The sequence below is a fragment of the Tachysurus fulvidraco genome, chromosome 24 (assembly GCF_022655615.1).
Source record: "Tachysurus fulvidraco isolate hzauxx_2018 chromosome 24, HZAU_PFXX_2.0, whole genome shotgun sequence".
In the NCBI taxonomy this organism is placed as follows: Eukaryota; Metazoa; Chordata; class Actinopteri; order Siluriformes; family Bagridae; genus Tachysurus; species Tachysurus fulvidraco.
Window position 1 is genome coordinate 12,189,311 of NC_062541.1, and position 16,233 is coordinate 12,205,543.

The window sequence follows — 16,233 nt, forward strand, 5'->3', positions numbered from 1 at the left end:
TAAAAAATAAATTTCCCCATAAACTTTTGTTTTTTTCGTAAACAGTTTGTTCCCCTGAGTAGCTGCTTACAATTTACTTTCCTAAATAATTGAGTAACGAGTAACAAACACCGTTCTCATAAACAGCTAGCGAACTGATTGAGTCGTTTATCTTGTGTCCACAAACAAGAAGCAGCTGCATAACATGTTGGAAAAAAGATATTAATTATGTTTAAAAAACAGAAACGTAGTGTCTGCTATTCAGCTGATAAAACTTTTAATACTTTATCAGTGAATAGTGGTGTTTCAAACAGGTGTAATTAACAGCGACAAATTCGTGTCATACATATGTCTGTACACTTGAACAGGATGAACGTTTATACATTGAATTAATGTCTGACTGATAAGTAGGTGTTGTAATTCAAATGGCAGCATTATATTAATGTGCTGTTCTAAAACATTCAGATCGACTTGTATGTCAGATGCTCAATAAAATCATATTTGGATTAAAACCTAATATGATTTAACAAATAAGGGCTGGTGAAGCTTTCTGTTAGGTTAAACATTTATTTAGCATTTATGGAGAGACTAGTTTAGAGCTTTGTAATAGTCAAGGTAAAGCAGTTCCTTCAAGTTTTCGACTGTGGAATAGTCTTTAGAATGGAGGACTATTCAGTTTGCAGTTTCTTGATGCTAACCGCTAATTGTTTCTGATTGCTTATCATTCTTATTACTGATGGATGGAGGCAAAGAAACTGCTGCTATAATGTAACTGAACATAGATTCATAGATCTTGAACAATATGAAATGTGACTATATACAGTAGTTAAAATATGCACACTAATAAAGAACAAAAAGTTTGGCAAAAATGAATACACTTGGAGCGCTTTAACTTTTCTGGGGGTTCAGAGAAATCCTAATAGATCCCAATACTCAGTATTTTCCAATTTGCTCAAAAATGACACTGCTCTGTAATCCACATGTTAATGTTATGTGCAGGTAATTTGGCTATAAAGCTATAAAGTCCACAGTACAGTGATGGCATGTTAGCAAATTGGGAACTTTCCCGGTCATGGACAGCACCTAGAGTTATAATAATTCTCTGCCAAGTTTGCAGCTGCTCTAATTGGGCAAGCGGTTGTTGAGGTGTTAGTGGGGTGAAAGTGAAGATGGTTCTACCTCCAGCTGGATACAGACTCACAGCCTGGATATGAGTAATTGGGATTCCGGCTCTCGGGGCAGAGTGTAAATGACTGGAAGGAGAAGTGGAGAGGGTCAGATCAGGCTGTGAAATCATTATACTGCAAGGGGAGGGATGTTGGATGTTGAGACCTGTGGCAGGATGGAAGCAATTAGAGTGGGCTGCTCACATAATCAAATTCTCGTAATGTTTTTATTCCTAATTATATAGCGAGGCAGCTGAATGTCTTCACGTATTGCACACAAAGACACAACGGCTGCACAGACACACATAGGTATGTGTTTATGTGCTGTACATTACACATGTAGCCTGTTTACAACGGTACATATTGGTATATATATACACAGTCATGTGAAAAAATTAGGACACCCCATGAAAGCCTGTTTTATTTTTTATTTTTAAATAGTTAAACATATGGGCATTTTAAGTAAAAAAAAATAAAACCAAAGAAAGGTCTGTAAAATTTAATTACAAATTTTCTTGTGAGGAAAAAGTAAAGACACCCCCCACATTTGTATTTAAAAAATATATAAAATGACCTACAGATATATTATCATCAAGTGCAAATTATTAAAAGATTGTTACAAAGCATTTTGAAGAAGGCTTGCCTCATTTAAACCTCGGACATTTACTTTGGTTTACTCTTAATTGTTGAAGCTTTTGAGTCTGATAAGGGATCTAAAATATTCTGCCTACATGGCCAGGTCAAACCATCTAAGCAAATTCACCCCAAGAGCAGACCACAAGATGCTTGAAGAAGTCTCAAATAACCCTAAAATATCATCACGGGACATGAGGGCAAGACTGAAGTTTGCAAAAGAACACAGAGATATAAAGGCCAAGATTTTTGGAATAACATGCTTTGGACAGATGAGCCAAGAATTGAATTATTTGGAGACTGTAACAGAGGGCATGTTTGGCATAAACCAATTACAGCATTTCAGCAAAATAACCTCATACCAACTGTAAAAGATGGAAGTAGAAGTGTTATGGTTTGGGGATGCTTTGCTGCAGCAGGACCTGGCCAGCTCATCATCATAGAATCTACTATGAATTCTACATTGTATAAGAAGGTGCTTGAGGAACATGTGAGACCATCTGTCAAAAAGTTGAAGCTGAAGTGGAACTGGACCATGTAACATGACAAAGACATACCAGTTAATCCACCAAGGACTTGCTGAAAAGTAAAAAACTGAGAATTATGGAATGGCCAAGTCAAAGCCCAGATCTAAATCCTATAAAGATCCTGTTTGGTGATTTGATACAGCTGAAAGAATTCTGCATTGAGGAATGTGGGAAACTTTCTTCCAGTAGATGTCAGTAAGATGGCTATCAGAAATGTCTCAGAGGTTATTTCAGTCAACTTTTTCCTCAGTTGAAATACTAATTTTGTTGATTTATTTCGTTTAATAAGTGAAAAGTGATATATTTGTGTTGTTTACAAGCAGTTACATCACTTTCATCAACAAGTGGAATTGAAACAAGATTTGAAATTGACATCTTGACATTTCTTAATAAAGTGGCAAAATGGTGTGTCCTAATTTTTTCATATGACTATATATGTGCATGTGAAACCATCGGAACACACAGGAAGAGGAAGCCGTCCTTCGTCCTTGCCAGAAAAAAAAATACCACATGGTCCAGGAAGCACAGCAGGCTCTGTGGGAAGTCTAGAAACTCCACAGGACACAGACAGAAAAGGAAAAAGGAAAAGGAAAGAGAATCGCAAAGTAGACTATTGATTTCTCTTTCTTTCTGTCTCTCTCTCTTACTTCTCTGCTCTGTTTCTGGGTCACAGAGTCCATTGGGGGATTGGGAGGGACTGGGATGAGCCCAGTCTGAATTTTCTCTTTATGGGTCACAGACACTTAATGAAGGTCTAAGGAATGAGTGGTGATCTGGTGATTGTGTGTGTGTGACCACAATCTAACCTAGAAGAATGAAGTTGTAATGGAAACATTATTGGTGGTACTGAGGGAATAGGGGAGGAGAAGTGTTCAGTACGGGCCACAGCTGAGCGCTGAACCTAACAGTCACATTCCAAAAGCTTACCCACCAGTCTTTTACTATGTTTTCCAAAGAGAGCTGGAAAATTTCACAGAAAAATTCATAAAAGACTATTTCATGTTTATCACTAACCTTTTCACCAGCCATTTAAATAAGCAGCACATATTAAAAAAAGATTACTTGCTGTACAAACTTCTCTCTAAAAGGGTGATAGTATTCTGAGACCTTGACCTCATGACCTAGCAAAAGCATATGGCATGATTCGGATAAAGACAACAAAGCACATGTATCTCGCTAAAGCTGTTTGCTAAATGCACAGATCTAGAGACGTTGATCCAGTGCTGACTTTTCACAATTATTCCATTAATTGAATTAATGTGTTGAAGCAGTATAGACATGTACTGTACTAATTAGGACTTTTGTTGATTTTTAGATATACAGTGGGGTGCAAAAGTCTGAGACCACAAGTGCATTCTTTTCTAATTTAATATAATAATTTTCATTAGAAACTATATTAAAACTATACAAAAAAGAGGGAATCAACTTGTTCGAATCATTGGATCAGCATACTTGATTTTTGGCAAAGGATTCAAACCGGATATCCATGCATCAGGATCAACATCCGGTTTTAAACCTGTGCCAAAAATCGAGTATGCTGATCCGATGATCCAATGATTCGAACAAGGAGTTGATTCGAACAATGATTCGAACAAGGATTTTATCTGGCCTTCAGACCGGCACTGAGAGTTAACCCCTGAGTGGCTTGGTTGGTTTCCTGCCCGATATCTTGAAACACCATGGAGGATCATAAAATTAAAATAATTATGATAAATTTGTATGTATGCCCTTATTTATGTATTTGTACATTTAGTTATTAGTTTATTAATTAATTAATTTGTTTAGTTATTGCAAAATCACCCAGCCCTATCTGGAACTCCATTGCAATGGATGTAACTTCATGGCAAAAAATGACGAATGTGAATAAATGATGAATATGATAAAAAAACATGCAAAGTATTTCTACTTTGCTACCTGATTCTAAACAAGCACAAGCTTTGTCACATTATCAAGGTCTTGAGCAAAATGTTGAGAAGCTCAATGAATCACACTGCTACTGTATGTACTGTAGAATGCATAGTAAATGTCACTAGCTTAGGTATAGTTTCCAGCTTTATGCCTTTATAATTAATTCCCCTTTGGAAAATTCTCAAGGACAATGTGATGTATTGCTTCAAAATCTGGCTCAGAAAGAGTATAGACCTCGATGAACCTTGGCAAAAAAGGTCCTTAAATCCTAATAACACTGTGATGAAAGCCTGGCTGCTGCCAGCACATATATTTATACCTATTTGGTTTGACCAAAGAATATGTGCATTTTTATCCTGCAGTCTTCGGTCTGAAGCATGTGATCTGTCATCTCTATAATAATGGCAGGAAACATTTAATAATAGCCTAAACACAGATCAATTCCTGACTGAAATAACTCACTGACCTGAGTACTTTTACACTAGCCTAATTACTAAAAAAGTCACATCCTACAAAGAAGAGACGAAGACCAAGTTCAACAGAAGATAAAACAATCGGCCATAGCAAACGCTTTCCTTCTCTTTCAAAAGAGCCATTTTTAATCAAGTACATCACTGTGACACCGTGTCTGTATATATAGATTTCTACATTACAAAGCTTGAAAAAGAGACAGAAGCTGATCTGCGGCTGTAGAGGTGCACTGGGAGAGCACGCTGTTGCTCTTTAAACATGTAGCAATACTTTGTGCACCCACACAGCGCTACTGCAGCCCACTGCCCACACTCAGAGCATGCTTCATTTCTGCCTTGATTCAGTGCCAGCAACTTACTTTAGAGCTAATTTTAAAAAGTGGATACAGGCAATTTCCCTTTCAGTGAGGTCTGAAATCACTGGAGGATTTGTCCATTTTAAGGAACTACCAAGAGTTACATGAATGATTTCTATTGTAACTTGCTTGCTCTGTTTTTGCAGGTAGAGCCACAAAACTTGGAAAACCAGACCTCGATTTTCCAAACATCCAAGTGCAGGTTGGTGAGAGTGTCACAATGCTGCCTCTTCCTATCCTTTAGAGTGTGTGTGTGTGTGTGTGTGTGTGTGTGTGTAAGATACCTGAGCAGAAAGGCATTGGTGCACTCCAATGGCTATTGAGCTGGCAGGTTCGAGAGGATTCGCCCTTCACCTGCCGGCCACCTGTACATGAGTAACGCACTGTGGAACCAAAAGTGAACTTGTCTCCACTCAGTATCCCATTGGGAGGAGACCCAGGGTGTCCACAGTCCACCACTGTCAAAAACACCCACACAAACAGATGCACACACACACACACACACACACACACACACACACACACACACACACACACACACACACACACACACACACACACACACACACACAAAATCATTCATTACTGAAATGTAATTATAGTGCAAAGGGATTCCAAACTAAGTTTTCTTTAATTACAGCCCAGTCATAGCTCAAATAATCATAAGTGAGGTGATAATGTAGTTTGCTCTCAGAATGCTGCCATCATCAGATTGTGGAAGTTTCTTCCGTTGTCATTTCCTTTGCCTATAACAACTGTGTGATAATAATGTGATTAAAAGTTAAAACTTAAAGCAAAGAAAGTTTTAAATCAAAGTGTCCCTTAGAGTCCAACAAATTTTTGAACACATTATGCACTAATTTAATACTGCAATATCTGCCAGCACCGCATCACGCTTGTTTCCATGGCGATTATGCTTCATTTCTTTCTCAACCTTCACAATGCACTCTGAACAGTTTTTTGATTGCACACTGAGCTTTAGATTTATATGCAGTGTTGATGCCAGTCTAGTTTAACATTTGGAATTCCCTTCCTGTACATTGTACATGAAAGCACAGAATAGATCAGAAACCAGTGATGCTATTACAAAATATTTCCTGGCAAATACAAACCTGTCAATGAAAATGGACAAGAATGAAAATGAGAAGCAGCCTTAACTCGGATCAGTGAGGTTTGGAGCACAGCCCTGTCTATCAGATGAGAGGATAGCTGTGACAGTAGGGAGTCTTGTCAGGGTAGAACATGAGCTAAAGCAGCGTTCTTTCTGCAGCTGTCGTCAAGAGCGCCTCACTGAGTCGAACAGCGCTCAAGGATGTTTTGGCGTTTCACGGGATGTGCTCCCAATAAGCCAGGATCAGCCATGAACCTGGCATCGCTAATTAGTCTGCCTACAAAAGTGTGCGTTCCACCTGTCCCTCAATTAATGCACTGATCTAAAACAGCGGGAGAGGGTCACTCAACTGTTTCGGCCTCCATTACCGGAATAAGACGCTAATTAACAGCGCAACGCTGTTGCCAAGTTTTGGTGTTCGAGACGAGGGTCCAAATGCGTCAGCAACTTACCAATGCATTCTGGGAGAGGCTTGTCCCATTGGCCGGTAGGCTGGCAGGTCAGTACAGGGGAGCCAAACAGGTAGTAGCCTGGGTTACAGTCATAAAAGACCACTGTGCCAAAGGTGAAGTTGCCATGCTCAATCTTGCTCTGCCTGATGGAGTTGGCCGGGATCCCAGGATCAGAGCAGTTGACCACTGAACACATGGAAGAAGGGAGGGAGAGTAAGGAGGAGAGAAAAATGGACCAAGAGGTGCATGTGTTATTTGGCAGAAGCAACTATCATGTAGAAGTATCTTTCATTTTGATTTAATCCATGTAGTCTCTTCATTAAAATGTACTTTTGTTAAAATAAATGAATTGTTACTCATGTATATATTTATGTATATGACTAAAAGACAGTTCTAAAGCCTTCATTTTGGCACGTGATTCCCCCTCAGTAAACATTTTAGTCCCAAACAACGTATGCAAAAATAAACACCATGGCACAATCTGTAAAGCAGAACATCTGCCATATTTATGTGTATTAACACATCACTGAGACAAATACTGGCAATCTTATCAAACTTTTTTACAACTTGTACAACAGCAAGGGCTGCGCTAGCTCAGCCAGAATGAAGTGTATTTTGGCAGGTGGTGGTTCGGCCAAAGCTCCGTGTGAATAGAAGACTTAACTTTTTTCCCCACCTTTACATGTTGGTGGTGGCTGGCTCCACTGGCGGTTGGCCTGGCACTGAGCCCGCACTGGGCCCTCCATCACATAGCCCATGTTGCAGGAGAAGCTCACCACATCGTTCAAGTTAAAGCCGTTGCCTATGGTACGTCCGTAGATGGGGCTGCCTGGATGCCCGCAACTGATGGCTGTAGAACAAAGTGATGCAAATCTGTTTGTATAGTGATTATACTGTATAAATCCCCATATAAGGAAAAGTCAGGTTGTATCTTAGCTAAATCAGAAATCTTGGTTGTCCAGCTTAAAATAATGTAGTTTGGAATCATAAGTGTTCATTTTCTTCTTCTTAAATTTTGAAATAAATGCTACAAAACCTATACTGACTATCCCTTGCTTCAGTAGGATATTCATGGATGGATTCATATTTATATAATAGAATACTTACACAAGCCAAAGTACAGGATCATTCATTGGTCCACAACATAAGCCTATCACAAATGAGCTATTATAGAGTCCCTCCTGGATTTTTTTACATCTAGGATGATTAGAAGGTTATAATTTTACCAAAATTATCACAGATTTTCCAAGGATTTTGGGTCAAGATGTGTCATGGCTGATGATGTGTAAAGCAAAGCATAGAAAATAATTACATGAGTGTCTTCACTAGTAGTAGTTTAAGAGAAGAATCCTCTGCTTGACATTTTGCCAAATTCAAGTTATATTTTTTTGCTACAAAATGATCACAAAACCTTTTCAATTTGCATCTAAAAAAAAAAAAAAAAAAAATCGAGCATCTTTAGCCACAATCAAAAAAATAACTCAATAAAATCCTGGAGGGACTGATAACATGATGTACAACATAATGATTCAGCATGTAAAGTATAAAACAAAAGAACCAAGTAAATCTTTTAATCAAATACTGATTTGTGTTTAAACAACAACAACAACAACAAAAAGAAGCCTAAAGCCTACACAGACCTACAAATTGCAACAAAATGCCACACTAAAGTAAAACTCTAAGCAGTTTGGCTATACAGAACTTTCTGTTGAGCGGAATGACTATAGCACAAGCCATCATGAGCATATCGTGAAAAACAGCTTGAAGTACAAAATGTCTTCATCACTGTCTGTTTTCTTGCCAGTGGGTGAAACCATAGGGAGCTGCTGAGTGAAGCTGAACAAATAGTTAACTGTATGGTGCTGGTGGGTGTGTATGAGGCAAATGGGCTGTTCATACACACTGCTGGTTAACTGTAGAGCCATGCCTTTAGGCAAGATGTCACTTTGATGTTAAGGTTGGCTTGATGCGCTAATTAGCCTTGTGTTCCTGCGCGTACAGTGTGAACTAATCCGATACACGTTTCATTTTGTTCAACAAACTGACACTGGAATGAAACAGATTTATTCAACAATGATATGTTATGCCAGTGAACATGGTGATTGCCAAGGTTAAAGCAACATCTGATCTTCCTACATGCTTCGGAGGTGAAATTCCTAAATAAAAATCCATGTTTATTACGACAATGTGGTTATTACTAAGCCTCTCATTTTCCCCAATATGGGTGAAGAGGAACTCATACTGTGTGAGAATGGAAGTCTTTTCTTTTTCACTCCACAAGGGGAGGTTTCATTCCTCTTGAAGGCTCTTCTCCCCTCATCACTTCTGCTTCTCTCCTGCTCTCATAAACAACCACAGTTCATTTGCATAATTACAGAAGTAATTTGTTTCTTTTTGCACGAAGGCAATTTTCCCTTCATTTGAGGAGCTTCCATGGAACAAAATTTCAAACAAAATCGCTGTGTGTTAAAATAGCTGAAAACTCAGCCTCTCCCCAGCACTCTTTCATATTTTCTCTATCTCTCTCACTTTCTCTCCCTAGACCTGATAATGATTATGGCTCTGTGTACATGGTTTGGAAAGGAAATCAACCAGGCAGCTACACCGAGCTTAGTATGCAAGCTAAAGGAGAAATTCCAAATTCTATTTAATCTTATTCATTTGATTTTAAAGAAAGAAAACTGAAATCTATCTATCTATCCATCCATCCATCCATCCATCCATCCATCCATCCATCCATCCAAATCTAGATACATATAATGTTTAGAATGTCTGAGACAGAAGTTAGTTCCTGCTAACGTCTTATTCATTAGGTTATCAAGAAACCAAGAAGTACAAGCTCCTCGATCCTGAGGGATCTCCCATGGTGAAAACTTATTGAAATTTTCAAATAGCTGAGACTGGAGACTCCTTCAACTTCAATACATGTTAAAGAAACATCTCCTCACATAAAGCTTTACCATAACACTGTTCAATAATTCACTTGAACAATAAATTATTATTCTGTTACTATAGTAATGATTGTATAATATATGATGTGATAAATTTAAATTTGTGTTAAAACCCAAGTGCAACAACTGCAATTGTCAATAAATGCCTGTAAATCAGTGTTTAGATTTGACACTGATAATGCCAAATCTAAACTGCTGAGATTATGCAGTACAATGGGACAATTTTTTCATACTGATTTGCAATAAACAATGAAATAATCTGGAAATATTCTTCTTCTTCTTTTTTTTTTTTTTAAAGAATGAACATCTTGTCATTAATCAGAGTCTGTGCGGTGGGATAACGTTTCTTTAAAAATTCTTGACGGAAAAAAATGCAGTATTTTTCAACACATGATGGTACTACATTTAGTAAGTTAGGGGAAAAAAATCTTAGTTTTAATGGTGAGAATACATGCTCGATCAACTTATTTCTGAGTGCTGCTTCAGAAAATAAACACTTCTAGCCTTTCACAGGATTTGACAGGCAAAGTTTGGGGGATAGATGAGAGTATGATGAGATTGGATGGGGATAAATGAGATGAGTGTGGGCTCATTGTACCGCTCTGCTTTGGAGCCAACAATAAATCATTAATTAAAATGCCCCTTGAGACTGGGAAAGGCTCTTTTGTTCCCAGAGATTAGTGAATTCTCCAAATGCCAAGTGGGAGAGTGCTGAGCCAAAGCACTTCCCCTCAGTCACCCGTGACACCGAGGCGTGATGCAGGCTTTTCACTGCTGCTGAGTGCACTACAGTGACAGCTCTTCACCTGTAGCAGCTCCAGAGAAAATATAGAACACTTTGATAACTTTGACTCAAACTTCTGATGACAGCAGGCATAGCAATGGTACAGCTTACTTGATTTACTCTCTCTGATGCAGACTGAAATTCCCAAGTATGAATGCTTTCAAGCTCGGATGCACAATTTTTGTAGATTTTTTAGGTTCTAGGAAAACAGCTCATTATCTAACACTTATCATTTATATTCAGAGTTGTGATGCTTCTTGGGATGGCTTACCATCACCTCACGTAGCACTTACGGTGCCAACCCCCCACCCCCCCAAAAAAATACTCCATCGCTAGTAAAAAAAAAAAAAAAAATTATTTATTTGATTATACGGAAAAGCAAGATCACACTTACGGATGCAGATGGGAAGCTGTCCGGACCAGTTGTGGTCTTGCTGGCAGATGCGCACTGAAGAACCTATGAGTCGGAAGCCTGGGGCACACTGGTATACCACCGTGTCCCTGTAGCCATAATTCTCCCCGACCACCTGACCGTTCACTATTGGCTCAGGCAACCCACAGTGACCCCCTGCATGAGGAGACAGGATAGCAGAAAGAGCCATTTAAAGAGAAAGAGGTTGATGTCGATGCTTAATTAATATTACACTGCAACATTAACATCACATATTTTTCAAGAATCTGTTTTGTGCTTTTATTTTAATGTAACATTTAAATAGATGACAGTCGTTCAGATTCAGGATTGCTCTTAGCTCTGGCTTTGAAGAGGAATATTTAAAGGAAGCTCCTATTAAAAGTGTTGGTGTATTCTCGGAAAAAAGGTCTAAGTTCTATGTTGAAGAATGTTCACTGGCTTATGTGCAGCTACTTGTAAAGTATGTAAGAAAACATTTTTGTAGCTTTTTCATAGCCAATGATTTAGATTTAACTGATGCTTTTACCAGGTTAGAGGACACCTATACAGGAACTGTATATTATACCTTAGTGCGTGTTCCGAGCCACACACTTAGCTTGAATGCCAAATCAAATGAAAGTCTTTTCATGAACTTCGTGCACTTCTCTTCACAAATGCTAGAGTTTGAAGAAAAGGTAGAGAATGTGAAAAAGGATTGAAGGCGTCTACCTAGGCATCGTGTCTCTGTTCCGCTCCACAGGCCAGACGACAGGCACTCTCTCACTGTCGAGCCCACCAGCATGTAGCCAGCCTCGCACGTAAAGATGGCTGTTGCCCCAAAGGTAGTCTGTGTCCCAATCTTCTGCCCGTTGGCAGGTGTGGGCAGGTCTCCACAGGAAATGACTTTGAAGGGAAAGAGAAAATTACATGGAAACAGACCAGAGTCAAAGGAAGAACGGTTACAAATCTGAGCAACTACTTCAACAAGTTACAATCAACCTTTATTGCAAACTTACACACTCAAGCAGTTTTATATATTTCCAGTATAAAATCTGGATTAGTAAAAATTACACTTCAACTAGTTCAATATATGGAAGATAACTAAGATCTAAGATATGCTTAGAATTTGACATGAATAATGACACTATTTCTCTGCCACTGATTAGGCCAGGGTTTGATTAGCATGAGTAAGTACGAGTGCCTTACCCTGACAGTGAGGCCGCTCATTCCTCCAGCTCCACACACCATTGGCCATGCACTGGATGTGGGCGGGTCCCAAGCGGTAGTAGCCAGGGTCACAGGTAAAGATGATTTTAGTCCTGTACTCATAATGTGACCCACTAACAATTCTCCACCGTCCATGCTCCAGAGAAAACGATCCAATGCTAGGGCAAACAACAACTAAAAACCCAAACACACACATACAGACACACACATACAGACACACACACACACACACACACACACACACACACACACACACACACACACACACACACACACACACACACATACTCAAGAAACTTTTCCTCACAATCTGCATTATTTATTTCTGATTTCATTTGATATTTATAACAAACAATGACAAGAACGCACAAAAATATAACTTTTTTTCAGTGGGCAGTCTTGCAGCCTCACAGCTCCAGTCTCACTTGTTCGATCTTGAGCTCAAGTTACTGTCTGTTTAGAGCTTACCATGTCCATGTGCTTCTCATTTCTGGTTTCCTCCCACTTCCCCAAAAACATTCCAGTAGGAGGATTTGCTACACTAAATTAGCCTTTGATGTGTTGGAGTGTGTAAATGTGTGTGCATGGTGCCCTGTGATAGTCTGGCATCCCATTCTGAGTTTATTCCTTCTCCACATATGAACACTCGGATAGACTTCCCGGGATAGGCTGTGAATTCACCGCGAAACTGACCAGGAAAAACTGGTTACTGAATTCGAATGAAAAAAATGAGTAAAAAGTAAGATTTTTTTAAAAAGATAATTTATAATTTAGGGGGCACGGTGGCTTAGTGGTTAGCACGTTCACCTCACACCTCCAGGGTTGGGGGTTCGATTCCCGCCTCCACCTTGTGTGTGTGGAGTTTGCATGTTCTCCCCGTGCCTCGGGGGTTTCCTCCCCGGTCCAAAGACATGCATGGTAGGTTGATTGGCATCTCTGGAAAATTGTCCGTAGTGTGTGTGTGTGTGAGTGAATGAGAGTGTGTGTGCCCTGCGATGGGTTGGCACTTCGTCCAGGGTGTATCCTGCCTTGATGCCCGATGAAGCCTGAGATAGGCACAGGCTCCCCGTGACCCGAGAAGTTAGGATAAGCGGTAGAAAATGAATGAATGATTGAATGAATTTGCAATTTAAGTTTATACCAAAAACCTTTAGCTCATCAATATTTTGTCCTTGCAGTAGAAAGTTAACAATTACCAAGAAGAAGTCAAAACAAATGGGTATTTAAAAGCTTTATATGAACTGCTATGAAAAATGAACTGTCATCAAGAAATAACCCATCACTTGGCACCATACTGATACTTCCCCACATAATCAGCCCTCAGTGCTCTTCATAAAAGCTCTAAACCAAAACACATTTGAAGGCTATTTCCTACACTTCAAAAATCAGCGTCCTCATTTTGCTTCATTTTGTAATGGGGCCAAGGCATCTGTGTCTGGACTTTAATGGGTAATAACTTAATGTTTTGGCACTCAGAACATAATCAGCTCATAAATAAAAGAGAGGTGAGGCTGTAGATACAGGGCTACGTGTGTGTGGCAAAGGCTCATAAATAGGCTATAAACATTTTCCTGAGTGTGTGCGCAGGTGTTTGTGGGTGTGTGTGTGTGTGTGTGTGTGTGTGTGTAGGTGTGTGTGTGTGTGTGTGTGTGTGTGTGAGAGAGAAAGGAGTCTGGTACCTGAGCAGCGAGGAATCTTGTTGTGGTTGCTCCATGTGCCATCAGGCTGGCACACAGCGCTGGTCAGTTCTTTGGAGGAAAGACGGTAGCCATCGTTGCAAAAGTAAGTCACCCGTGTTCCCACTGAATAATCCACAGCCAGCACGCCCCCATTCTCTGGAGCCTTGGGCACCCCACAGGACACAGCTACGAAGAAGGAAAGGCTTTAAACATTCAGTTGTCCTTAAGAATTCGCTCAAACTGATAGAAAAGGTCACAGTATTAGAGCTGTTGGTTGCTGCACTATTGAAGCATAAGCTACTCAGTAGTAATTCATTAGTTTTGCAGTTGCTTTTTAATGGAGTGCGTGCAATGTTTTTATGATGTGCAGATGAACAATAGCCTTTGCGAAAGGTCAATAGCAAGATTAAAGAAATAGCTGAAAAAAAAATCATACGCAGAAGGGCATTAGAAAATCTTTTTAAAGGAGCTGGAAAGTCCACAAAGCCACCGATTCGATCGGTTTCGTTTATTGTGCTGCTGTCTGGGCCTCGTCAAGCTCACCAGCAAATGGAAGTTCTTATCTTGATTGCGCCTTTTTCCTTTTATATTGCTGCCACTGAAACATAAAGGGCATCAACCTATTGTAGGGTTTTTTCACACTTTGAATATGAAACATGATTCAGCACACAAGACCTGTCTCTCGCTATGTTTATGTACTTAACTTAATATTGAAATACAAGTCAAAGATAACACTATGTTCCCTCCTGTACTTTCACACGTTGATGAGGACTAACGAGGAGGCCTTTTTACTTTACTTCAGGAGAACAGAAGCAGCTGAAGAACCTGAAACTCTTTGAAAGTCTACAGAGTCATTTAAGTGTCACTCTGTGTTAGGATGTTGAGCGCCGCGTAAGCCGTAGCCTCGGAGGGCACGAAGCCGACGCTGTCAAATTATTGCATGGAGCGAGGTAGCCATGAGTGCACTGACTCAGAAACTATTTACACATGTGGCACAGATCTGACTGGATAGGTGGTGCAGTATAAATGACACAGATGAAGAAGAGAACTCGACAGATTAGTCATTAATGTGACAGATCAAACAGATCATAAATAAACTGCACCAGGCAGAGAGCAGCACGAGTAATTACTGCATCTCTGTCTATGACCACAAAAGCTTGTTAGAGAGGCTAGATTCTGAACTCTGGAGACGAGAGAAGCTGCTGAATTAATTTTTTGTGCCATGAAACATTCCTGTATAATATGCGTTAGTGATACAGACGGGAAATGTCTGTAGCCTGGGATGTTCGGAAGTACTGGCGACATTTTTTCTTTCCTCACTCGCCATTTCCAGCGTCATATTAATGAGAAATCCAGCGGGAACATAAAGCAGAGAAAGCAAACACTAGGCTCAAGGTTCCAGAATGCAATGCAGCTCTATTAAGCAGTTGAACTTACTTAACTTGTAATCTACGATATGACAAGCGTGAAGATGTTGACTGTGGTTTTAGTATGAAATAAATTAGATGAAAGAGCATTAGTGTGAGAATAGAACACCATTTCAATGAAAGAATTTTATTCTTTACTTCAGATTATTCGTTCATTACAAATGAAATCTTAAACCAGAGAATGGCGTGTTATTTCTAACATGCAAGTCGTTTAGAGGGGATTTTTCCCATTGAGGCCACTGAAATGTATAGAATAAAGCAGAATCTGCATTTTCTGTGTGTATTAGGAATGTTTTAAAAATCCAATGAATTTAAACACATCTGTGTGTACAGTATGCACAGTTAAGCTAACACACTGTTATTCTTCAGAAACAAGATCCACCAACTGATCTCATTTCTACAATTCTGTCAGGAAAGATGGAGAAGGGAACTGCAGCTTCAGCAGCTTCACTGCAAAGCTTGTGTCTCTTCTCGGTAGGCGATGTTAAAATCAAAATGTTTAGCTACAGTGATGGTTACATTCACCTCAGTTATTTCTTGTTGGTTATAACATTGCTAGATAATGCATTTGTTTTGTTGATTTATATGGTTTATTCATACTGCAAAAAGTATAGATATTTTTTTATTAGCCATGACATTTGTTACTTAAAGTCTATTATAAATAGCTAGTGACTACGGTGGCCGAGAAGTGCAAAACACATTAACAAATCCGAAAACAAATTAACAAATCAAAAAACACATTAACAAATCCAAAAACAAATTAACAAATCAAAAAACACATTAACAAATCGAAAAACAAACAAACAAATACGAAAACACAACGACAAGTCAGACAACCCGGAAAAGGTAGGCATCGTTTGTGAATGGAAACTTACCGATATACAGGTATGGAATATTATGTGTAATGTGTAAAGTTCTCTGTTTAAATATAAGAAAATAACAGAATTAATCCACAGTAATCCATTCCAACCATCCATTCCAACTTTTCCCTGACTGTTGAACTTCATGTATACCTTGAGTGACAGGTGTCTTGTCCAATGATCGGTAAGTGTTCCAATCACAAACTATACTAACCTCTTCCGGGTTGTCTGAATTGTCGTTGTGTTTTCGGATTTGTTAATGTGTTTCCTGCAACGATTCAGACACAAAACATGGAAGAGGTAGGTATAGTT

The 16,233-nt window shown here is 39.2% G+C and overlaps 1 protein-coding gene across 4 annotated transcripts in view; it reads right to left on the reverse strand.

The window, feature by feature from the left end:
* Positions 1–16,233, reverse strand: part of csmd3b (CUB and Sushi multiple domains 3b) — a 403,012-nt gene that overhangs the window by 32,224 nt on the left and 354,555 nt on the right. For all 4 annotated transcript variants that reach the window (XM_047808110.1, XM_027175911.2, XM_047808109.1 and 1 more), the window contains 7 exons: positions 13,635–13,820; positions 11,935–12,129; positions 11,458–11,631; positions 10,732–10,905; positions 7,279–7,452; positions 6,603–6,788; positions 5,324–5,497 (listed from right to left, as the gene is read on the reverse strand). In XM_047808110.1, the coding sequence (XP_047664066.1) occupies positions 5,324–5,497; positions 6,603–6,788; positions 7,279–7,452; positions 10,732–10,905; positions 11,458–11,631; positions 11,935–12,129; positions 13,635–13,820 (1,263 nt within the window). The remainder of the gene's footprint in view (positions 1–5,323; positions 5,498–6,602; positions 6,789–7,278; positions 7,453–10,731; positions 10,906–11,457; positions 11,632–11,934; positions 12,130–13,634; positions 13,821–16,233) is intronic.